At 41.0% G+C, this 22,583-nt stretch overlaps 1 protein-coding gene across 1 annotated transcript; it reads right to left on the bottom strand.

The window, feature by feature from the left end:
- Nucleotides 1–4,180: 4,180 nt before the first annotated feature.
- LOC118292456 lies at nt 4,181–9,356 on the bottom strand. Its single transcript, XM_047330406.1, has 11 exons — nt 9,278–9,356; nt 8,561–8,793; nt 8,252–8,327; nt 7,879–8,156; nt 7,722–7,801; nt 7,382–7,453; nt 6,551–6,713; nt 6,326–6,429; nt 6,091–6,235; nt 5,876–5,972; nt 4,181–5,557 (listed from the first exon to the last, which is right to left on the bottom strand). Exons 1-11 carry the CDS (start codon nt 9,354–9,356, stop codon nt 5,304–5,306), a joined length of 1,581 nt encoding a protein of 526 aa, XP_047186362.1. The 3' UTR covers nt 4,181–5,303.
- Between the last annotated feature and the right edge of the window lie 13,227 nt (nt 9,357–22,583).

Genomic DNA, 22,583 nt, shown 5'->3' with positions numbered 1-22,583 from the left:
AACTCTAAACAGCAATGATTTCAAGAACTTCTTTACTGATAAGATTATCACCATCAGAGAAAAAATGTATCAGCTTCTTCCCACTAATAGCACATACACACTGTCCACTACAGTAGCCTCTGAACCAACAGTATCACCTAATTTATATTTAAAATGCTTCTCCCCTATGGATCGGGCTGAGCTGACTTCACTTGTCACTTCATCCAAGCCATCAACCTGTCTTTTAGATCCTATTCCATCAAGGCTATTTAAGGATGTATTACCTTTATCAATAGCTCCATATAAGATCAGATCAATGTATCTCTATTAACAGGCTTTGTACCAAAGGCCTTTAAGGTGGCAGTAGTTAAACTTCTGCTCAATAAACCGACTCTAGATCCAGATATCTTAGCAAACTATAGACCCATGTCAAACCTCCCCTTTATCTCTAAAATCCTTGAAAAAACTGTTGCTAACCAGTTATGTGACTATTTACACAGGAATAGTCTGCTTGAAGACTTTCAGTCAGGGTTTAGAAAACATCATAGTACAGAAACAGCACTGCTGAAGGTTACCAATGACCTTCTCATGGCCTCAGACAGTGGACAGGTTTCTATTCTCGTCCTATTAGATCTTAGTGCTGCATTTGATACCATCGATCACAAGATTCTGTTACAGAGACTAGAACACATTGGGATTAAAGGAACAGCACTAGAATGGTTTAAGTCCTACTTATCTGATAGATTTCAGTTTGTTAACGTTAATGGCAAATCTTCCATTCATACAAAAATGAGACATGGAGTACCATAAGGTTCTGTGCTAGGGCCGATACTTTTCACTCTATAAATGCTTCCTTCAGGCAATATTATAAGAAAACACCACATCAATTTCCATTGTTACGCTGATGATACCCAGCTGTATTTATGAAGGTAAATATGTTGCAAAATGCAAGCGCTTATAGACTGGATTTGTGAACCTGTAGAATAAAATGTGAGAACTTTGAAACTGTATGTTGAAATTTTCAGTCACAGAAAAAATTCACACCTGTGTTCTATATTGGAAGTCACAAAAAAAATATTCACAAATGTGCAGATTGATATTTACAAAATTTTTATTAAAAAATCGCAGCTGCAAACTTGTAATCTGACATTAACCGATACATTTTTTTTAACAGCCACAACTCACTCATTACAACCTCTCGAATCTGCCACTGCAACTTCACAAGTGACGAATCTGCGCCTTGACTTTTGCAACATTTCTTGCAGTCAGCGTGTTGCAAAACTGATCTGCACTTGTAGCTGGGATGCGAGAGAGCAGAGCAGGGGGGCCTTTGGTATCATAATTACCGCGGCGAATATGGTTTTAAAAGTAAGCACTCATTCACAGCCACCTAGGAACAAATACATTTAAGAAAATATAATTCTTGTACAGTCAAGCATTTCTTTTAAGAAAAGGCATAATACAAAAATAAAGTTTATTTATTATTTATAGTTTTTCTTCAATCATTACCACTTATATTTGATCTCTTCCTGTGGATCAGTGTTAGCAATTATTTCATGTGTTTTGACAGTATTGTATTGAGTTAAATCGTTACAGTTTTAAATTATTTTTGTCATCATGACATGAGAAAACAATCTTAATTAATTTGGTTATTTCCTGAGATGAGCCGATTTACGTGAACCCAGATCAGAACGTTACTCTGAGTGCATGCTGGGAGTGAGTTGTGTGAGCGAGTGACGGAGCGAATGATGGGACACACGGTGAAGTCCTGTCCGATGCAGAGTGATCCGGCTCCGCCTGGCCCGAGGGGGGGGGGGTGTACCGGCGCTGCTCCTCCAACACCGGGGGGGCAGGTGACCGCTGCCTGGCAGTCCGCTCTGGCGACTGCGGGCCCCCCGTGACTGGTCCAGCGGCCGCAGGCGCCAGCGGCCGCTGGACCAGTCACCTTACTGAAAGTTCTGAAAGTTCATGTTTTGATCTTGAACTTTGAAAAATAAAACCGTTAAAAATAAAAATAAGTGTAGGAAAAGTTTCTTCAAATCAAATATTTTTTTTTGATTTTTTGATTCAACTCAAATTGTTTATTTAAATTTTTCACTTTCAAAAATAATTTGATATTTGTGGTCTTATTTTTGTCAGTTGCAAATTTTATGTTTTCAGATTCAAATCACTTTTTTCAGTGTCGAATAAAATTTTCACATTTCACCCTTTTTTTCACTTTCAGATCTTTTTTTCAGTTTCAGGTTGATTTTTTTCAGTTCAGACTTTTGGCACAAATGTGGCGTGGGGGCGTGGTGTCAACTAAATGGGCGTGGCATCATGGATGAGAGCATAACAAAGAAGGCTGGGGACGTTCCTCGATCACGTTGCCTTCAGGAAACTTAGGTACTGCAAGAAGTACAGGCGGACCATTTATACACACCATTTTTACGTGATTGTCATTTAATGTGGTGTCCTAACCTGCAGGAGTCCTTTCATCATTTCGTATCCTACATGTGGTGACATGTAGGATACGAAATGATGAAAGGACTCCTGCAGGCTATGGGCCATCTTGTCCAGTGGAACAGAGTATCTTCATCTATGCATTGTGTAGACTCTGTTGGTGTACTATCAAGAATGACAAGGATGGGGTGTGTTGCAAGAAGGATCTATTCTGTTTAGGGTCCTTTGCAGTTGGTACATGTTGACACAAATCATAAGCTCATCAGGTGGGCCTTTCATTTAATGTTAACATGCTTTTAAGATGTACAATACTTTGGCTAAGTCCAGGATGATATACTAAAAATATCATATGTTTATAAATTCAACACATTTGAACACACTTGCTTTGTATCAGCAAATACTGTATATGCTGACAAATGTACACAGGAACTGATTTTGTGTATTTATTTTATTTTTCTAAAACATATGGCCTTGTTATTTTTTGGGGCATTGATGGCTTCTCACGAAAGGTAATTTATTTTTCACCAATAACCATTACTTGTAGAAAAAGTAAGACGATGACAGTTTAAAATTATAGATATGGAGCTACAAAAAAAATTGCTGTAGGGTGTACAGGTCCTTCTAAAGGATCTATATTTTTATTTCTGCTTAATGATATTCCATGCTTCAGATCATGTACCTGGGTGCTGCAACCAATAATAAAGCATCCACTGCACTCGATTTCTTCTTGGAGGCAGTGCAAAAGTATGGTTGTCCATTAAGGTAAGACCAACAAATAGGTGTGGCTCACCATGGCACTCGTTCCACAGTGATTTGTGCATTAACTGCCCTGTTGATGAATACTATACTACAATACTTAATCACATCACCTTCTATCTATCTTACAATTATAAGAATGATTTGGCTACTTTGAATTCTGATTTGGACATTAATATTTTTAGATTTTGTCAAAAGTCTAGTATTTATAAATCCATTAAAAATGTTAAATGTTACTTCATTTTTTACGTTTCAAACATTAAATGGTCAACTTATTTCTTTTTGTGTGATACATTCTTTTTAGAGTAAGACGTGACCAAGGAGTGGAAAATGTTGGCATAGCGCGATGCATGTTCACTATTAGGGGCTGTGGAAGGGGAAGTTTCCTGTCAGGAAAGAGTGTGCACAATCAAAGGTATATATTTTTGGCAATCAGTAGTATTTATTATTTCAGACGCTTATTTTCTGAGTAATAATTAATGAAGGTTCAAATATACTGTACAAACTTGACGATAATTTCATGTTTTCTTTTCACAGAATAGAGCGTTTGTGGCGAGATGTATGGATGAGTGTTTCGAATGTGCACTACGAGACTCTTCACAGCCTTGAGGATGAAGGTGTTCTAGAGCCTCTGATAGCATCCACCTGTTCTGTTCCCAGCATGTATTTCTTCCACGGCTGCAAAGGGATCTCGATGTCTTCAGGATGGGTTGGGATAATCACCCTCTAAGAACAGAACAAAATCGGACCCCACAACAACTATGGACAATAGGACTCCTCCAGAAACCTATCGAGGCTCCAGGACTGGCAGAGGTACGATTTCAATTAGTTTTCCCCTTCTTTTTTTGCAGTATTGACTGTTACAGTTTTGGCTACACCGCTTGAAAGATTTTAGACGTAAGTATTGTCACTACGCCACCGTGCAGCCTTAATGTTAGTTTGTTATTTCATAAAAACAGATGTTAAGTGGTTCCACATCACCACCATCAAATCATTAACAAGATAACATTTCTAGTTTTATTTTATTCCAATAGACAACTTAAAAAATATGATTACTAATATAAGGGTGATGCTGAACTATTAAAATGCAATACATGCAGTCTATTACTGCATCGTGTATGAGGTTACACCTCTAAATTACCTCTAATAACCTCACAAAACCTTTGACAGTGGAACTGTTCAAAATCTCAGACGCTCATGTCTTTGGTTACAGTGAAAAAACATAAAAGCACTCATGTTAGTATCATAAAAGAGGTGATAGTAAAATGTTTATACTTGCGCCAGCTCTGTTAGCATGTTGATCTAGTTAAAATATGCTTTGCTATATAGTTTTACTTATTGTTCCCAATTTCTATGACAAACGTTTAACTAAGAAATGTTTTTTATTTTTATTTTTGTTTAACGTAGGAAACTGAGGATGCAGATCTTGATTTCAACATCGCCAGTGAGCTTGATGCAACCAGTTCTGGAGTGATTCTTCCACGAATTGAATGTCCCCTCCCTGAGCAGGATATGGCTGGCAGGGCCACTATTGATGTTACAGGACCATCTGAGTCCTACGGCTGAGACATTTACTTAGCTGCTTTAAACTATGTACTAAATCATGTCCCCTACATGCAACATATTTTGTATTTGAAAGGTTTAACCAGTTTGAGACCAATGCATTTTTTTATTTTATTTGTTGTGACCTCATTCCCTCATGGTAAAAACAAATCTCAAAATGCTTCTCAGAGTTGTGTGCACCAAAATTTTGGTCAGACAACATGATGATTGATCAGTCATCTAGAAATGATATCAGGAAATCAATTATGAAATCTTGTTGCAACTTACTTTCAGATATTAACATGTTTGTCTTGTACAACTGTTCAACAGAACTGCCATTAAACCACACATTGTTTTTGTTATATTTACTTGACTTACTCCTCTTTCCAAATAGGGAAAAGTCTTTGAACACAGTATTGCTAGTAAGTTTTTTTGTTTTTTTTTTAAATCAGAACACAGAGTAATAAAACAGTAGCAGTTGGTGCTAAACATTTATCAAGTAAACACTTGGTTGGTAGTTTTTCCTTGAAAAACAGAAGCCGTTGATGGCAAATTTTTACACAATGTTAAATTCTTGGCCTCCTCTAGAACCTCTGTGAATTGTTCATGTGCCTTACAGATAGCACAATAGTCTTGGCACATGCTGACACAACAGGGTAACAGACATTGTGATGTCCAAAGTCTGCACTGCAGTCATGGTTAAACTTGATTGTTACAACAAAATCCTGTTCTAAAGGCAGAAGTGGGACGTGACCTTGGCCTGTGATCCACTGCAGAAACCTGGCAGGTGTGATGGAATGTGGACCATCTTTGTCATCTCCATGCCCACGTTCTTCAGCTATGAAGCAAATAAATCAAAAAGGCTTCATGTGACAGTTGAAAATTAAATTAGACAGGGGTACTCTCAGCCACAAAAGAACAGCTGATCAAAAAAATAAATTGAATTTCATGAGGTTCGGAGATAAATTCTTTCTACATAGAATGTAACAGAATTGGCCTCTGAATTAAAAACACAATGGACCCTGGCACATTATACCTATTGCCTTAATGAAGATTTTTTTATGGAGAATAAAACTTTAACCTGAATACCAGCATAACTACAGGTGTCAGCGGGCTGCCATAAACTTCAATAATTTGTCATCAAAACACTATATACCTTCAGCTTCATAGAAGAAGTCCTGAATAAAGTTCATAATCTCCTCATTATCAACAAGTTGAGGGACAATGGATGTCATGACAAACTCTGCATTGACCTATGATGAGATAAAATCAAGATCTTAATCAAATGACCCTTTAATTATGAAATTTCTTAGCATGTAAGTGTATGTTGTTATTGTGTATATAATAAATGTTCACTCTTGTTTTTCTTACTTTTGCATCTTCCTGAGGAACAAACAGGGGCTGGCAGATTTCTGGGTAATGGCTCATTAGCAAAAGAAGGTCATAGAGCTGCAGGCCTTCCCTTAGTTGTTCCAACATAGGCTGCAACCTCAGCACTGCATGGAGTATGATGGCACTATAACAGCAGAAAGGAAAACATTTCCTACAAAACCTTACTCGTGAATTATATTTTTCAATACGAACAGAAATACTTGTCCTTGCATACCGAACAATGGACTCCTTGTTTTGAACGGAGATGGCTCCGGTATAACCGCAATTTAAGATTTCATCTGACAGGCCTTGAATGGAATCCTCAGTTGACAAATCAACCTGAAAATATTTAAGAAATTTGAAGGCAACATTCCATATTCCATGTAAACTTACTACAGTATCATTTGACAAGATATGCTTTTTTCATTAACCCAGCATTTCCATCTTAAAGAGGTCAAACCTGGTCAATTAACCCTTGCAACTGGACATCTGCCACTGCATCACTTTTGAGAACGGTCGTATTTATCTGCCAATTACAGAGGTAACTGTAAGTCCATGGGCTGAAAAAGGTAGGGGCCGGGCCACCTTGTGCAAAACTAACAGCCAAAATCTCTCCAACAGTCCTGTTTACACGAATTGAACATGACAGTATAAGATACAATGGATTAAAAAAATAGTCTGCCATTTACTACGAAATAAAAAAAACATCTGTAGAGGCCACTGTCAAAGTCAGTCAGAGAGTATCGTGGGCTCTTCTGATGTTCTGGTCCCTCAATTCCTGCCACCATTTCTACACGGAAGTGAAAAACAGCATTTACTGTGTGTGTAAAATGTCTTCATACATTATGACAGATCATTCAGAAGCTGAAATCTGAAACTTTTTCAACGATGATTTTCCACTTGTTTAATAATAGTCTATACTGTATGAGAAAGCAATAGGTGTATATGTTAGTATTAATTTTACCTGTGAGAAATTATTTTTGGAGAGCACCTGTGTCCACTCCTGCCTCCCCAGAAAAGGTCACTCTCAGAGTAGCAGTGGGTGAATTTTTCTTTTGACGTTGCCACTGCAGAAGGCCTCTCTCCAGAATGTTTGTTCTTGAGATTGGGATGTTGAACTGTTTCTCTATGTCTACTCTTCGATAAATTGTGTCCAATACATCATCAACACAACCAAACAAAACTCATAATTAAGACATGTAAATGACTCAAGCTGAAGACAAAAGTTCTGTAGAATGAAGATCCTTGTAGGAAGAAGAAATGTATGTATGATCTACAACACAGTATTTACCCTTTGATCTGCTCATCTCCATTGCCCTGGCTCATGGCAGTTGTCTCAGCCATCCTACAATCTTCCTTTCCCCTACAACAGCACAAGGAAGACATGTATTGTTACTAATAGTAAAATAAAGTACTGTACACATTTTAAATGAACATATGTAGATGTCCACAATCTCAAATACCTTTCTCCACACATGCTAGCATGGATCTCTAGGAACTCTGGTGTGAATTTCACGAAACAGATAGGACATGGAAACTTCTGATAGAACAGTTAGAGTACTAGCGATTGTCCCATTCCAAACATGTATGTAGGAATTTCACGGTGGATTACAAAACATGAAATACTGTACCTCATCAACAGATGTCTCTGTGTCACAGTGCATGGGGAGGGAGATGTCACAGAAACTAGCTGGACCTCACTTTGGCATGTCTAAGATATTGCAAACAACAATCAAAATAAGTCACATTTTAAAAATGCAACATCACATATTTCATAGCCTCATTTACCTCGATATCTTCAGATCCTGCTTGAGACTCCATGCACTCCTGAACATGGAGGGCCAAGATCTGCAAAGGAAAACTTACATTGCACGTTTGGCATTGTGCTCTTGGCATACTTTGGAACTCAATGGCATCTGGAGGTAACGGAGAGAGGTCAAACTCATGTTGCAAAGGTGATATATACAGGGTGATTTTCCCTGCCGTTGTAGCACTGCGAATAAGTGTCCCGGTGTATGCATCTGAATCAGGAGGAATCATTATCAGTCTCCTTTTACCCTGGCCACCTGTAAATGGGAAAAAGTTAGGATCATTTCAGTTGTTTGTTTGTGTCATTTGAAAAGTAACGTATTATGGATTTAATTTAGCTGGTTTACTCCACCTGTAGCCTTGTATAGGAGCCATCCTCCTTTTAATCCCTGCATTTTAGGGTACTCATTTTGGAGTAGTCCAATGAACTAAGAAAAAGATACAAATTTTCAAACGTGATGTCTACATGTTTGAAGAAAGGCCTAACACTTGGAAAAGGTGGTACGTGAACACTTAAGTGCAGTTAGGAACTAGTATTATTTCTTTATTCAATACCTCTTCATGGCTCATATCCCTGGACATGGTGAGGTGTCTTTTCCCAAGTCCTGCCTGGGAAAGTTCAAATGCAGTTAGGAACTAGTATTATTTCTTTATTCAATACCTCTTCATGGCTCATATCCCTGGACATGGTGAGGTGTCTTTTCCCAAGTCCTGCCTGGGAAAGTTCAAACTCTTCAGAGGAGGTTGGGGTTGTCTCTGAAGTAGTGTTCAGCAGGTAAGTATAGAAAACAAAAGTCTTCCAGGTTTTCGTATATGGTGTACCATGGGTCTTTAGACCCTGAACCTTCGCTTTCCAAGGAACCTTTTTTTTTTGCGAAAAATCCAGGGAAAGATCTGTTTGATCAAAAAACAACAACATATGCGTTTATTTATGTACATTTTAACATAAGTCAAACTATGAATGTGAATCATGCAAAATAAAATCTCATCAAATCTAAAACCTGGCCATCTCCTGTTCTACAGAGGACGATCCCCGTTCCAGCTTTTTTTTCTTTATCTTGCTGTCCCTGAGTCAGGTTCTGTGTGAGGACATTAATACGGCTCTGTGCAGTTGCAGCCACTGTCGAATTATAGTCGACATTCTGGCAAAAACAGATATTCACAAAAAGTCAAAAACTTGAGCTGGACACTGAAGAGTAAAATTCTCTGACATTAGCTAATAGCATAAAGTTGGCTGATGCTATTCGTTTCCACTTTCTACAAATCCTAAACCTATCACGTCTTTTACCTTATATATGTCCCTGTGATGTGATACCAATCACTTCAATCATTATAACAATTTACAAGAGCATGTATAAAAACCGCGAACGTTCCTTACCTGAGTGCTGGTGCCAGCAGGTTGCCTCGGTGGAGCGGACGCCATAGCTAGCGTCTAACTGCGCTGCGTTCACAGTCATGCTGGAAAGTGGGAAACGGCAAAACTGAAGGTATGGCTGTTTAACTGCACAAACTGGCATAGTTTATTGGTTTTATACTGCTGAGTAGTACCAAAAACAGCTTGCTAAGTGCAACATTGTCACAAATTTGATTTGACACTGAAAAAAAGTGATTTGAATCTGAAAACATAAAATTTGCAACTGAAAAAATAAGACCACAAATATCACCACAAAGTGAAAAATTTAAATAAATGATGATAAATTGTAATATTTGATTTGAAGACACTTTTCCGACACTTATTTTTATTTTGAACACACTGCTTTATTTTTCAAAGTTCTAGATTAAAACGTGAACTGTCAGTTGAAACATTTTTTTTCGCATTACCAAAACATATGGCCAATTGCCGCTCCACGGCCCCCGAGATCCGCTGCTGTGTCCGACCCAGCGCACGGGGTGAGTACTGTATACACACCGGGTGTGAGTGTGAATGATGTGAGAAAGAGTGGGGAGAATGTTTTGGTTGAGACAGGGGAAAAGTAGGTGGAAGAAGGGGAGGAAGTAAGGCGTGAAAGTTATGCGTGTGTTGAACAGATGAATGAAACAGATGAGATCAGTGCCGATGATCTCATCTGTTTCAAGTGAAGACAGGTGAGGGGGAAATACAGGCAGGTGAAGGAAAGGAAAATGAACTGAAAAAAGAGGAAGGAGGGAGCAGTGAAACCGTTAAAAACATTCTATGGAGTGAACAGGTGGAAGAGGCTGAAATGGAGGAGTATTTAATTGCAAAATCAAAGACAGCAACAAAAAGGAGGAAAAGTGAAAACACAAATTATGCGAAAGTTAATAAATTGGAAGAAGAGAGGCAGAAAAAAATCATCACAAATGAAAGTGAAACTGATGAGTGTGTGTCAGACAACAGCGACATTTATATTTTGAACAGCAGCCAAGAGAAGAAACTCATCAGAATAAATCAAGAGCTTTTTACAGCAAACAAAAAACTAACACGGGGTGAAAATAGGAGATCATTTCCCAGACGTAGGTCTTTTTTATTCTTCGGCCAGGCTCCACATAAGTCGTAGAGCGGAGTCTGGCCTCACTGATCAAGAGGTTTTTAGATTAAAGAAACTTGAAACTGAACTGAAAGCAAAAAAACTAATAAATGATGATGGGACAGGCAGCTGTTTTAATTAATTTGTTTGTTTTATTTCTTGTTTTTAATACCTCACTCATTAAGGTTGTTTTTAGAGTGGGTGTTCTTAATGTTAACTAGAGACTTAACATTTGACAATAAGTTCAGGGAAGTCCTTATTTATTTCTGGAATGTTTTTAGACAGAGGAAGGTGATTTTAGCAGTCTTAGGCAGTGGTGGGAACATGGTAAGACTCAGATAAAGATGTTGTGTCAGCACACACCGTCAATGTCACACGAGACATCACCAGATCTATGAAGGATCTAGAGACCGATATAGTGGAACTAGAACATTTAAGTGAGTCTTAAGAAAATCAAGGCTGTTTTGAAAGTCTCAAAGTTAAAAAAAATGGCTTTAGCCGACCTGCTGGACGCTAAAGTACAGGGTGCACTGGTCAGGTCCCGGTTCCAGAACATCAGGGAGATGTATGCTCCCTCTAGCTTTATGTTCAGCCTGGAGAAAAAGAACGGGCAGAGGAAAGTAATCCACACCCTGCTGTCCGACACAGGGCAGGAGCTTGTGGCACCAAGCCAGATACGAAGGCGAGCTGTGAGTTTCTATACATCCCTTTACATAAGTGAATATGAACAGGACACTCATAGAGGAGTTCTGTGACGGACTGCCTCAAGTCCTGGAAGAGACAAACTCACAGTTCGAGGCACCCCTCCAGATGCAGGAGCTGCAGACTACCCTTCAGGGCATGCAGGGACGATGGGCTCCTGGCATTGATGGCCTAACGGTAGAATTTTATAAAGCCTTCTGGGACATCTTCACTAAAGATGTCCTGGAAGTGTTTAATGAGGGTCTGGCCTCTGGTTCCATGCCAGTGTCCTGCAGGAGGGCAGTCCTCGCACTACTGCCAAGGAAGGGGAGCCTGTGGGACATCAAAAACTGGCACCCTGTGTCATTGCTCTGTGTGGATTACAAACTTCTGTCAAAGGTCTTGGCCTCCAGGCTGGGGAGGGTTATGGAGCAGGTCATCCACCGGGACCAGACCTATTGTGTACCCGGCAGGTCCATGGTGGACAATGTCCACCTCATTGGGGATGTTGTGGATGTCTCTAGTTCATTGGGTATAGATACTGGTTTGATTTCGCCTGACCAGGAAAAAGCTTTTGACCGCGTTGAGCACAACTTCCTTTGGAAAGTCATGGAGAAGTTTGGGCTCAGCGCTGGGTTCATAGCCAAGGTGTTGTACAATTCTGGTTAGAGTTCCGATTTTATGAAAACATCGGGGATATAGGAATTTTTTTATGATTTGCAGTTGGCACAATTTTTAACTGACTGATTTGTTAAAAAAAAGGGAAGTAGTCACTTGCAATCTACTTGAACTTGTTTTATTATGAAAACATGTCAATTAAGTGTTTTTGTAAATATCAGCATCTTTGTTTGGCACGATGCCGGTGGCTGCTGCTGCTGCCGCGGAATCAAACTCCTCCCAGCGGTGCAGTGCTCGCTGGAGGAGGCAGGTTTAGCGGGAGAGGTGGTGGGTTACGGCTGCAAGTCTGCCTCCCACACGAACGGAGCGATCGTTATCTTCCTGGATAGCACGGCTAAGGTTGGCGAGGTGGTGGAGAACGGGGTTGTGATTAAAGACACTTTCACTCGCGTTCTCCCGCTGGTGAGTACAGCCACCAAGGTAACCATCTCCAATGCTCCTCCATTCCTCAAGAACGAAGTGCTGGAGTCACGTGGGTACGGCGAACAAGATGGCAGGTGATTGGGGATCCTCCGCTCCCCGACAGGTAAATATATATATTAAATATTATACTTATATTAAAATACTACCCAGGTTGCGAAGTTAAAACAGCTGGCGCTGTTTTGGAAAATTGAAATAACCGAAATTACGCAAAATGGCCTTGTCGAAATATTTCAAAGGCACAGGCCGCATGGCTACTCGAAAAAGCCCTCCACATGAAGAAGAAGGCCTGGTGACCCAGCTCCCAGTCTCGACTGTCTGTTTACAGAAATTACTAAAATGAGCAGCACACTGCAGAGCGTTGCTACAGATGTCTCAACTATTAAAGATACGACAACGGAGTTGAAAGCGACAGTAACGGCTATGCAAGAGAGTCTGGCTGAAGTAGAAATGCGCATTGAGCGCCTAGAGGAGACCTCAGAGCGGCTACACACTGATGGAGACGAGAGAAATAAGCTAATGGATGTAATGTGGGACGTGAGGCTCATAGGCCTGAAAAAGACTTTCGGGACCAATGGGACATTGTTTGGCTGTGTTCAGAAATTTTTGACGGAGGGGCTGGGGCTCCGGCTGATGCCAAGTTTGAGATTGAGAGAGCACACTGGTTGCTTGCACCGATGCTGGACCCGGAGCGGCCCCCACAATCGGTGCTGATATGGTTCCTGAGACAGTCAGCGAGGGACAAAGTGATAACAGCAGCTAAAGAAAAACGGGGCTTCGTATGGGAAGGGTGCCGACTATCTGTATTCCCCGATAAGACAAAAGAGTTAGCGGAGAAGAGGAAAACCTTCACCTCGGTGAAGCGTAAACTGCAGGAGCGGGCGGTGAAGTACACTCTGGCCTCCCCGGCCACACTGAGGTTCAAGTGGCAGGGGAAGAATGTGAGTTTCACTACGGCAACGGAGGCGGATACATTTATTAACGACAACGACCAGGGTAATGACTGAACATCCGACAAGGGAGATGAGTGCATATTCATGTCTATGTGGAAGAGCCATATGCATGTTGTGAAGACAGGCGTCGGGGGGAGAGATCCGTCTAGTAAACCTGCCACAGACGGAGGATTACAGGCGGGAGGAGCGGTAACCAACGGACCAGATAAGGTTTTATTTTAGTTTTTCATTTTAAACCTGTATATGTCAGCCACAGGACTGTCAGACTTTTTCTGGCTTGAATTTAAGTTCTTGCTTTTGGTTGTTGTTTTTCTTTTGCGTATTATGTACATGAAAACGTTAAATGTTAAAGGTTAAGTGTTAGTGTTCATATTTTGTCAGAGTACAGGGTTTTAAAGAATGATAGACATACAGGTGAAGAGTGCTTCAAACAGAAACAGTGAATTAGACATGGAGATATGGAGATAAACAAAGAGTACAGAGACATTCTCGCCCCAGTCTTGGTGAAGGTGTATCAGGAGGCATTTGAAAAAGACCACATGCCGCCAACATTTAAGGAAGCTTTAATACCTCTGATTCCAAAGAAAGACAGAGACATAACAGACCCATCGAATTTCAGACCTATTAGCCTGCTTAATATGGACTTTAAAATACTGACAAAAGTGCTGGCTCTACGACTTTAACAAGTTGTACCCAATATTATACATCCCAACCAAGCAGGCTTTATGAAGAACAGATCCTCATCGGACAACATGAGGAAATTAATACATCTAATGTGGCTTGCCCAGTCCAAAAATGTGCCTATAGCTGCTATTTCCCTAGATGCCGAAAGGCCTTTGATGAGGTGGAATGGAGCTTTCTCTTTTCCGCTTTGTCACATGTCGGGTTCGGCCCCTATTTCTCTCAATGGGTAAAGACAATATATAAAGAACCAAAAGCAGCAGTAATTACCAATGGAGTTATATCACCCTTTTTCAGCCTGTCTAGAGGCACTCGCCAAGGCTGCTCTTTGAGCCCTCTATTGTTTATAATTTGTCTAGAAACACTGGCTGTTAGTATCAGGAATAATGGGGAAATTAAGGGAGAAGAGGGTGGGGGACAGGAACATAAATTGTTGCTATATGCTGATGATATTTTAGCTGTAGTGACAGACCCTGAGGCATCTTTACCACATTTGATGGATACTATTCAGTCCTACTCTAAACTTTCAGGTTACATAATTATTGGAATAAATACGAAGCTATGCCTATGACTTCTGCATGCCACCATTACATGGTGGAAAAACTTAAATTTAAGTGGGTACCTCAAGGCATGAAGTATCTTGAGATTAAACTCAATCAAGACCTAGGAGAGATGCCCCGGTGTTGCAAAAAATTAAAACAAATTTGGAGAAGTGGCAAAAGATAAAACTTACTCTGTGGGGAAAAGTCAATATTATTCAAATTATAGTAGCTCCTCAATTGAACTATTTAGTAATGATGCTGCCAATCACGATACTGCCTGCCATTTTTAAGAAGTATGATGATATAGTTAAACAGTTTTTATTGGATGGGAAAAGAGCAAGGATAAAACTAAGTAAACTCTGCGCCCCCAAGTAGAAAGGGGGATTAGGTTTACCAGATCCAAGGTTATATGGGATATCTTTTGAAATGGCTAAACTAGCCAAACATTGGAAAACGACAGACAACAAGCCAGAATGGATGGAGATTGAGAATGAGTTATGTTTACCATTTAGTCCAAAGGAGCAACTGTCTCAACGAAGTAAAACAACAAATCCCATTCTTGTGCACTCTAAGGAGGTGTGGGCCAAGGTACACAGAATGTAAAAGTTGTCGCAATATGTACAGATATATGCTTCATTGTGGTTTAATCCTGCCATACATATTGGTTATGTCAGTGTATTGGAGGCAGTGGTGTTCAAGTGGTGTATGTACTATAGGAGACCTGTACAAAAATGGACAATTCATGTCTTATGAGGAATTATCGCGTCAATTTAAACTCGAAGGCAAACAACATTTTTGGAAATACTTACAAATCAGGGACTGTGTAAAATCTCGAATTGGTAATTGTTCAAAAAATTATATTTTAGAATATCTGAATGCGCCACGGGAACCCTGCAAAGCCTCACAATTATAATAGACTAACAAACTATTCAGTAAGTGGTGAGTCCTCTAATGTGAAATTGTTATGGCAGAGAGACCTGAGAATAAACTTTACACAGGAGAAATGGTTGGGTGTACTAGCAGACTGTGGAAAGTATGTAAGGAAAGCAAGAGGGAAGTTCACACAATATAAGATCATACATAGATATTATCATACCCCTGTGAGATTACATAGAGTGAAATTGATGAATTATAATATGTGTTGGAGGTGTAAAACAGAGGTAGGAACTTTTCTTCACTGTGTATGGTAATGTGCATTAGTGAGTCAATTTTGGTTTTATCATTGTTGCTTTCTTTTTAAACTTCCCTCCACCAATTTGTGATTTTAATATCAACACTTTAAACCTGAATGGAGCCAGGTCTGATTTTAAAAGAGCTGCTCTTTTTAAGCTCATGGAGATGAAGAAAGTAAACGTGATGTTTGTACAGGAAACCCACAGCACACCAGATAATGAAAGTGAATGGAGGATGGCTTTTCACGGGGAGGTTGTTTTAAGCCACAAGTCCAGTCTGAGTGGAGGGGTGGTTTTTTTACTTGTTTCATGTGTAATTGAAGAAGTAATTCCAGGTGTTTTATTGAAAGTCATAGCTGAATATGAGAATGTGAAGCTTGTGTTTTTAAATGTGTACGCGCCCACCAATGGGGTGGAAAGAGTACTGTTTTTAAACATTTTAAGTGATACTGTTACAGCTTGTGGTAGTAAGGATTTTATGTTTTAAGGTGGCCGATTTTTAACTGTGCAGTTAATCCGAACTTAGACAGGAATCATCCTGAACCACATCCTGCTTCATCCCACAGGATCAGACAGCTGGTAGAAGAACATGAGCTGTCTGACCTGTGGAGGGTTTTTAACAGTAATCACAGCAGTACACCTGGAGCCACTCAAGGGGGAAACCTTTTATCTATGGCCAGACTGGACCGCCTATATTGCTTTAAACACCATTTTAATATTTTTAAAAGGTGTTTTATTCAGCCTGTGGGTTTCACTGATCACCTGCTCGGTTTTTTATAAAAAATGTTCGTTTAAAGAGCGCCTATTGGCATTTGAACACGGCTCTTTTAAAAGACAAGGCTTTTAGAACTGCTTTTACGTTGTTTTGGTTTTCCCACAGAGAGAGCAGGCCTGCCTTTTCCAGCATTCAGCAGTGGTGGGACTTTTGGCAAAACACAAATTAAACAACTTTGCCAGCAGTTCACTTGCAACGTCACAAGAGACTTAACTTGGTCAATGAAGGATCTGGAGAGACAGGTAGGAGAACTACAGTCTTTAGCAGCTTCTACAGGAGATCGAGAGCATATTAAGTCCCTCAAGTCCAAACAATCGACCATAGCCAATCTGTTGGGCGTTTCAGCACAGGGAGCTCTGGTCCGGTCACGTTTTACGAAAATCTCACAGATGGACACTCCCTCCCAGTTTTTCTTTGGGCTGGAGCAAAAAAATGGACAAAGGAAGATCATTCATTCTTTACGAACTTGTAGTGGCTCTGTAGTCTCAGACTCATCTGAGATCAGGAAGTTTGCTGCCGGTTTCTACAGAGACCTTTTCAAGAGTGAGTGGTCAAATAATCCAGATGTGCACAGTAGCTTCGTTCGTAGTCTCCCTCAGTTCAGTAAGGAGGCAAATGCCCAGCTGGCAGCTGAGTTGACTCTGCAAGAGCTTCTCACTGACATGACCAGTGTGCAGAACGGCAGATCTCCGGGGATGGACAGCCTTCCTGTTGACTTCTACAAGTCCTTTTGGTCCATCATAGGACAGGACCTGCTCGAGGTACTGAACCAAAGTCTCCAAATGGAAGACTCCCTCTGAGCTGCAGGAGGGCCGTCATCACCCTGCTGCTGAAGAAGGGAGACCTACAGTACCTGAAAAACTGGAGGCCGGTCTCGCTGCTGTGCACGGATTATAAAATCCTGTCCAAAGCTCTAGCCCTGAGACTGAGGAAGGTGATGTTGTCCGTCATCCACCCTGACCAGACTTACTGTGTGCCCAGCAGACTCATCAGTGACAATGTCACTTTGATTCGAGATGTTTTGGATCTCTCCAGTTCATTGGCTGTAGAAACTGGTTTGATTTCCATAGATCAGGAAAAGGATTTCGACCGGGTTGAACACCAGTATTTATGGCAGACTCTGGCTGCTTTTGGGTTCAACCCAGGTTTTATAGCCATGATCCGGGTTCTCTATTGTGAAATTGCGAGTGTCCTAAAGATAAACGGCGGGCTGAGTGCTCCGTTTGACGTCCAGATAAGGGTAAGGCAGGGCTGGTCTCTCTCTGGCATGTTGTGCCATCGAACCCCTGCTCCATAAACTCAGGAACAATTTGAACGGTGTGTGTTTCCCCCAGCGTTCTGTGTCTTTTAAACTATCTGTATATGCAGATGACCTTATTGTATTGGTCAATACACAAAAGGACATTGATGTTTTATCTGATACTGTGAAGGACTTTGGTTTTATTTCTTCGGTGAAGGTGAACTGGGGGAAAAGCAAGGCTCTGATGATCGGGGAAGAGCTGGGGGTTTGGCTCAGGCTGCCTGGGGGCTTAGTCTGGAAAAAAGGAGGACTCAAGTACCTTGGGGTTTTTCTGGGGGATGAGACCTACAAAAAGAAAAACTGGAATGATGTGGTTGAAAAGGTGAAGGGGCGCCTCAGTAAATGGAAATGGCTGTCACCTAACATGTCATACAGAGGTTGCACCCTGATTTTAAACAACTTGGTCTCATCTGGCCTGTGGCACCGGCTGATACTGTGTCGATCCTCCAGTTTCTCTCCTGGTAGAGGTACAGCAGGTTTTAGTAGATTTTTTTTGGGCCAGGATGCACTGGGTCCCACAGTGTCCTTTTCCGTCCAAAGGAGGAGGGAGGCCAGGGCCTGGTCCATCTGGCCAGCAGGGGCGCTGGCTTCCGACTCCAATTTATCCAAAGGCTACTGACTGGGCCAGAGGACACTCTGTGGAGACCTTTATCCTGGTGTATCCTGAGGCATTTTAACAGCCTGGGTCTTGATTTAAGCCTGGTTTTTATGGATGACAATAAGGTTCTTGCATCATCTCTTCCTGGTTTTTATAAAAGTGTTTTTATTGTCTGGAACCTGTTTAAAAAGGAGAGAAAGCAGCAGACTGCTGCAGACTGTGAGGGTTTCCATGCTGGGCCAGGTGGTGGAGCTGGTCGGGGCCCTGCTGGGAGAACCCCACTGAGCTGGCTGACAAACTGGGAGTTAGATCCATTAGGATTATAAAACAAAACTGCTTGATTACTGGAAGGGAAAACTGACAGATCAAGACTTCCTGCTTTTAAAAACGTTCACTGATGGATCGTTGCCAGACACAGAGGACCCTTTTCCTGCCACTTTTCTGGCTGTGGATTTTATGGATTACTCTGTTCCTCTTTTAGATCCAGTAAACCCGGTCTCCCTGGAGCGAGGATCGGGGAAAAGCTTTTATAAAATTTTGGTCAAAGTTTTGAACAGAAAAAAACTGAACGGACGGACTGACACTGCATGGAGGGGATACCTAGGGCTGGACCCGGGATCCAGGCCCCAGTGGCGGTCTTTATACAAACTTCCACTATCCAAGAGGCATGGGGACTTACAGTGGAGGATACTCCATGGGATAATGGCAGTGAACTCTTTCGTGTCCATTATAAATCAAGCTATGGAGGACAAATGCCCATTCTGTGGCTTGAGAGACTATTTTTCACTGTTTTTATGAGTGTCATCGTCTGTCAGCGCTGTTTCTGTTTTTACAAGTTATTTTTACCAGTTTTCAAGAGGTTTTTAGTAAGCAGGGTTTATCTGTGGGGGTTTTTTACACTCGCCAACACAAACAGAAGAGCCAGCTTTTAAACTTTGTTTTAGGGCAGGCCAAGATGGCGGTGTACGTCAGCAGAAAGACGAAGGTGGAGGGAAACCTCCATGTTGAGTCGGTCCCTGTCTGTGTCTACCTGATCAAAGCCAGACTGTTGGTTGATTTTAGTTTCGACAGAACAGCAGGTGACCTTGACTCTTTTAAAGATCTGTGGTGCTTTAATAACAGTTTGTGTTCTGTCACAGCTGGGAAACTAATTTCTGCAAATTACCATGTGTTATCATGTGAATTATTTATTTTATAGAAATGTTTTTGAAAATAATTGATTAGGAAATAACTTGGTACACTGTGTACAGTTGAGAAAAAAAAGCCTAATAAAAGTTGATTTCAAAAATCGAAAAAACATCTCTTGCTCTCTCTGCCCCCATGTATTTACATTACATGTCACCAACTCTGTTTTCTCTCTCTTCTAGTGTATCTCTGACCCCAGAGCTGCAGGATCCAAACCCGTCATTATTATTATTATTATTATTATTAATAACATCATTGCATTTGTAAGTGTCAGTTTTTCCGTAATTATAAGTATCAGTCTGGTAGAGATTAAAGCAACTGTTATACAACTCCTCTCTCCCCCGATATGGTTACATTACATGTCACTAACTATCTCTCCAAGTGTATCTCTGACCCCAGAGCTGCAGGACCCAAACCCCTCATTATTATTGTTATTAAATGGTAAATGGATTGTATTTATATAGCGCTTTTCTAGTCATATAGACCACTCAAAGCGCTTTACAGGAAAGTCACATTCACCCATTCACACACATTCAAACAGCGCTGCTATTTACCACGCATTTTTCTGTCACATTCATACTCATTCATGCACTGTCGGAAGAGCCGTCAGAGGCAAGTTAGGGTTAATTGTCTTGCCCAAGGACACAACGGCATGTGTACTGGCAGGAGGTGGGATCTAAGGTTGGCGGACGAACGACTCTACGTCCTGAGCCACAGCTCATTATTATTATTATTATCACTCTGGTAGAGACTAAAGCGGCGATTGTACAACTTTCCTCTATCTCTCTTCTCTCCTCCCGTATCTCCTCTCACCCTCTTTCTGCCCACCTCTCCTCTCTTCCCCATTTCTCTCCTCACCCCAACCAGTTGAGACAGATGACCGCCCACAACTGAGTCCGGTTCTGTCAGGGATTTCTTCCAGTTTTTTTCTCTCCACCGTCGCCTAGTGCTTTGCTCATTGTGGGATTTGTTGGGTTTTCCCTGTAATATTGTAATATTGACCTCACTATGTAAAGTGCCTTGAGAAAATATATGTTGTGATATGGCGCTATACAAATAAAATTGAATTGAATTGAATCAATGAATATTGTGCCTGTAGACATATTTTTGTCGAGGGATGAGGATATCTCATTGGTGAATTTCAAAAGGGCAGTGGTTGTAGAGAAGTTAGGTCTGAAACCAGATTGGTATGGAGAAAGGATGTGGAAATCATTAACATATGTGATAGCTGGTTAAGATTAACTTTTCTAAATGTTTTGCTAAATTGTTAATCGTGGAAATAGGTCTATAGTTGTTAAAATTGTGAGAATCACCACCTTTATGCAATGGGGTAACACTGGCACATTTCCTACTTAGGGGAATTTCACATGTGGATAAGGATAAATTCAATAAATTATAAAGAGGATATAACATGCTGAACTTCAAGTGGGTGAAGACATCACACTAAAGCATCAAATTCACACACTACAAACTGCCATTAAAGACACTTATGGTTTTACCCCTGAACAGCAACTCTTTACTCTAAATGATAAACACAATATAAAGACACAACCAATGTATACATTTTGAACTGTTTTATTCCTTATAGTAATGTACTGTAGAATACAGTATAATCATTTCCTGGCTGACTCAGCTGCCTGGCATTGACCATAAATTACAATTTTCCTCTCTTATGCTTCTGAAAATAAATGTCTTCTGCCTCCTTCAGGTGCTCGTCTCTCAGTTCTGCAATAATAGAAGTACTGATGGGAAACCATCCAATTTAAAAACTAGAAGCATACAATAACTACAAATTACTGTACCTGTATGTGATATGGTACCATAATTCAATGCATTTCCGACAGCATACAGCACAACAGCTACAGTACATGTATGTGATGTAACAGCGCAGAGTACAGGAATCCAAAGTTACAGTAGAGAGCAGTATGTAAATTAGCTTTTATTCTCTATGAAGGTCCATATTACTTATAGTAAAGCTGCTAAGATTCGGCTGCACTCAACCTCCCTCATGGACAAGGACATGGTCAACAAGAATTTCATCTGAAACAATTTGTCTCCTCCTATTACTCTTCCTCTTCCTTCATGTTGATCACTTGTTCCAAAACCAGTAAACTGCCCCATGGCCCTTTTATCTATCCATCCTGAGGTTCTGATTGGTGTGTGAACAATTTGTACTCCAGTGTTTCCACCTGAGAAATTGGGTGCTAATTGTATTCAGGTTGTGATGACTTGAATGCTGTGCTTTCTGAATGAGAATGGTGCCAATGATAAATTTAACCAGGATCGGTCATGTTCCAGATCTGGAATCATCTCGACAAGCAGTAGGAGAACGATGAGCCCTCTCAATAGTTGCCGGAGTTGGGAAATTCTCTTTGCCAAGGAGGAGGTGGATCAGTTGTTTCATAAAGCCAAGAATATCCCGACCCTCATCTTCTGCGTCTTCAATCTTTTCCTTCAGGTAGGAGTTTTCCTTCTGTGATGTTGTCCTCATTAGTGCTGACTCTGTTTTCAAGCTCGGACACCTGCTCTCTGAAGCCCCTTTCACATTGGCCAAAAAAAAGCTTTAAACCCGCACACACCCGGCGTTTTCTGCAGTGTGAAAATGTTTAATCGTCATTCAGCCCCGGGTCAAATGAGTCTGCATTAGACCCGGGTAATAATCGGCCTCACCTCTGATCGGCATTGATGTGAACGTCACACCCGGGTGAACACTCTAATTGTGCCATGACGGAGGCACCGGTAACTGCTGTTACCTCACCAACTTTATTAAAGACACCTCTCGCATGTAGCTAGCTCGCTAAGCCTAGCTTTGGCTCGTTGGTGGTAACAATGAACACAATCCAGATCATCAATGAGGTTTAGAACGGGGCACTTTATTTCCACCCTTCGGCGGACATACAAACCTCATCAGGCGGTCGCTCATTACGCAGTGGCCATAAACTGTCGGTAACATGGATGATGTGCGGAGCCCATTCTCCTTGTGGCTGCAGCTACGTACACAAACATAGCGTGCAGCGCCAACCTTCTTCTTCTCTCATACATACACACACACTTCAAAACCCATATTGCCACCTGCTTAAAGGGCCACGCTTGGCTCGTAACACTGCACTGAGTTTGTAAACTTTGAAAGAGTGACAAGTACAAGATAACAGGTAACGTTGACCACCGGCTCACTGGCTACCATGCTTTTTCTTGTTTACTACACTGTTCTTC

This window comes from Scophthalmus maximus, chromosome 22, assembly GCF_022379125.1.
Source record: "Scophthalmus maximus strain ysfricsl-2021 chromosome 22, ASM2237912v1, whole genome shotgun sequence".
NCBI classification, from domain to species: domain Eukaryota; kingdom Metazoa; phylum Chordata; class Actinopteri; order Pleuronectiformes; family Scophthalmidae; genus Scophthalmus; species Scophthalmus maximus.
The sequence above is the reverse complement of the archived record's forward strand: the minus strand, read 5'-3'. Positions and strand labels throughout refer to the sequence as shown.

Coding starts and splice junctions, on each gene's coding strand:
- LOC118292456 (XM_047330406.1), bottom strand. CDS start 9,356: ATGACTGTGAACGCAGCGCAGTTAGACGCTAGCTATGGCGTCCGCTCC. Junction 6,430..6,550: donor TGCAAGGGTTAATTGACCAG/GTTTGACCTCTT, acceptor AAATATTTTCAG/GTTGATTTGTCAACTGAGGA. Junction 5,973..6,090: donor TTCCTCAGGAAGATGCAAAA/GTAAGAAAAACA, acceptor ATCTCATCATAG/GTCAATGCAGAGTTTGTCAT.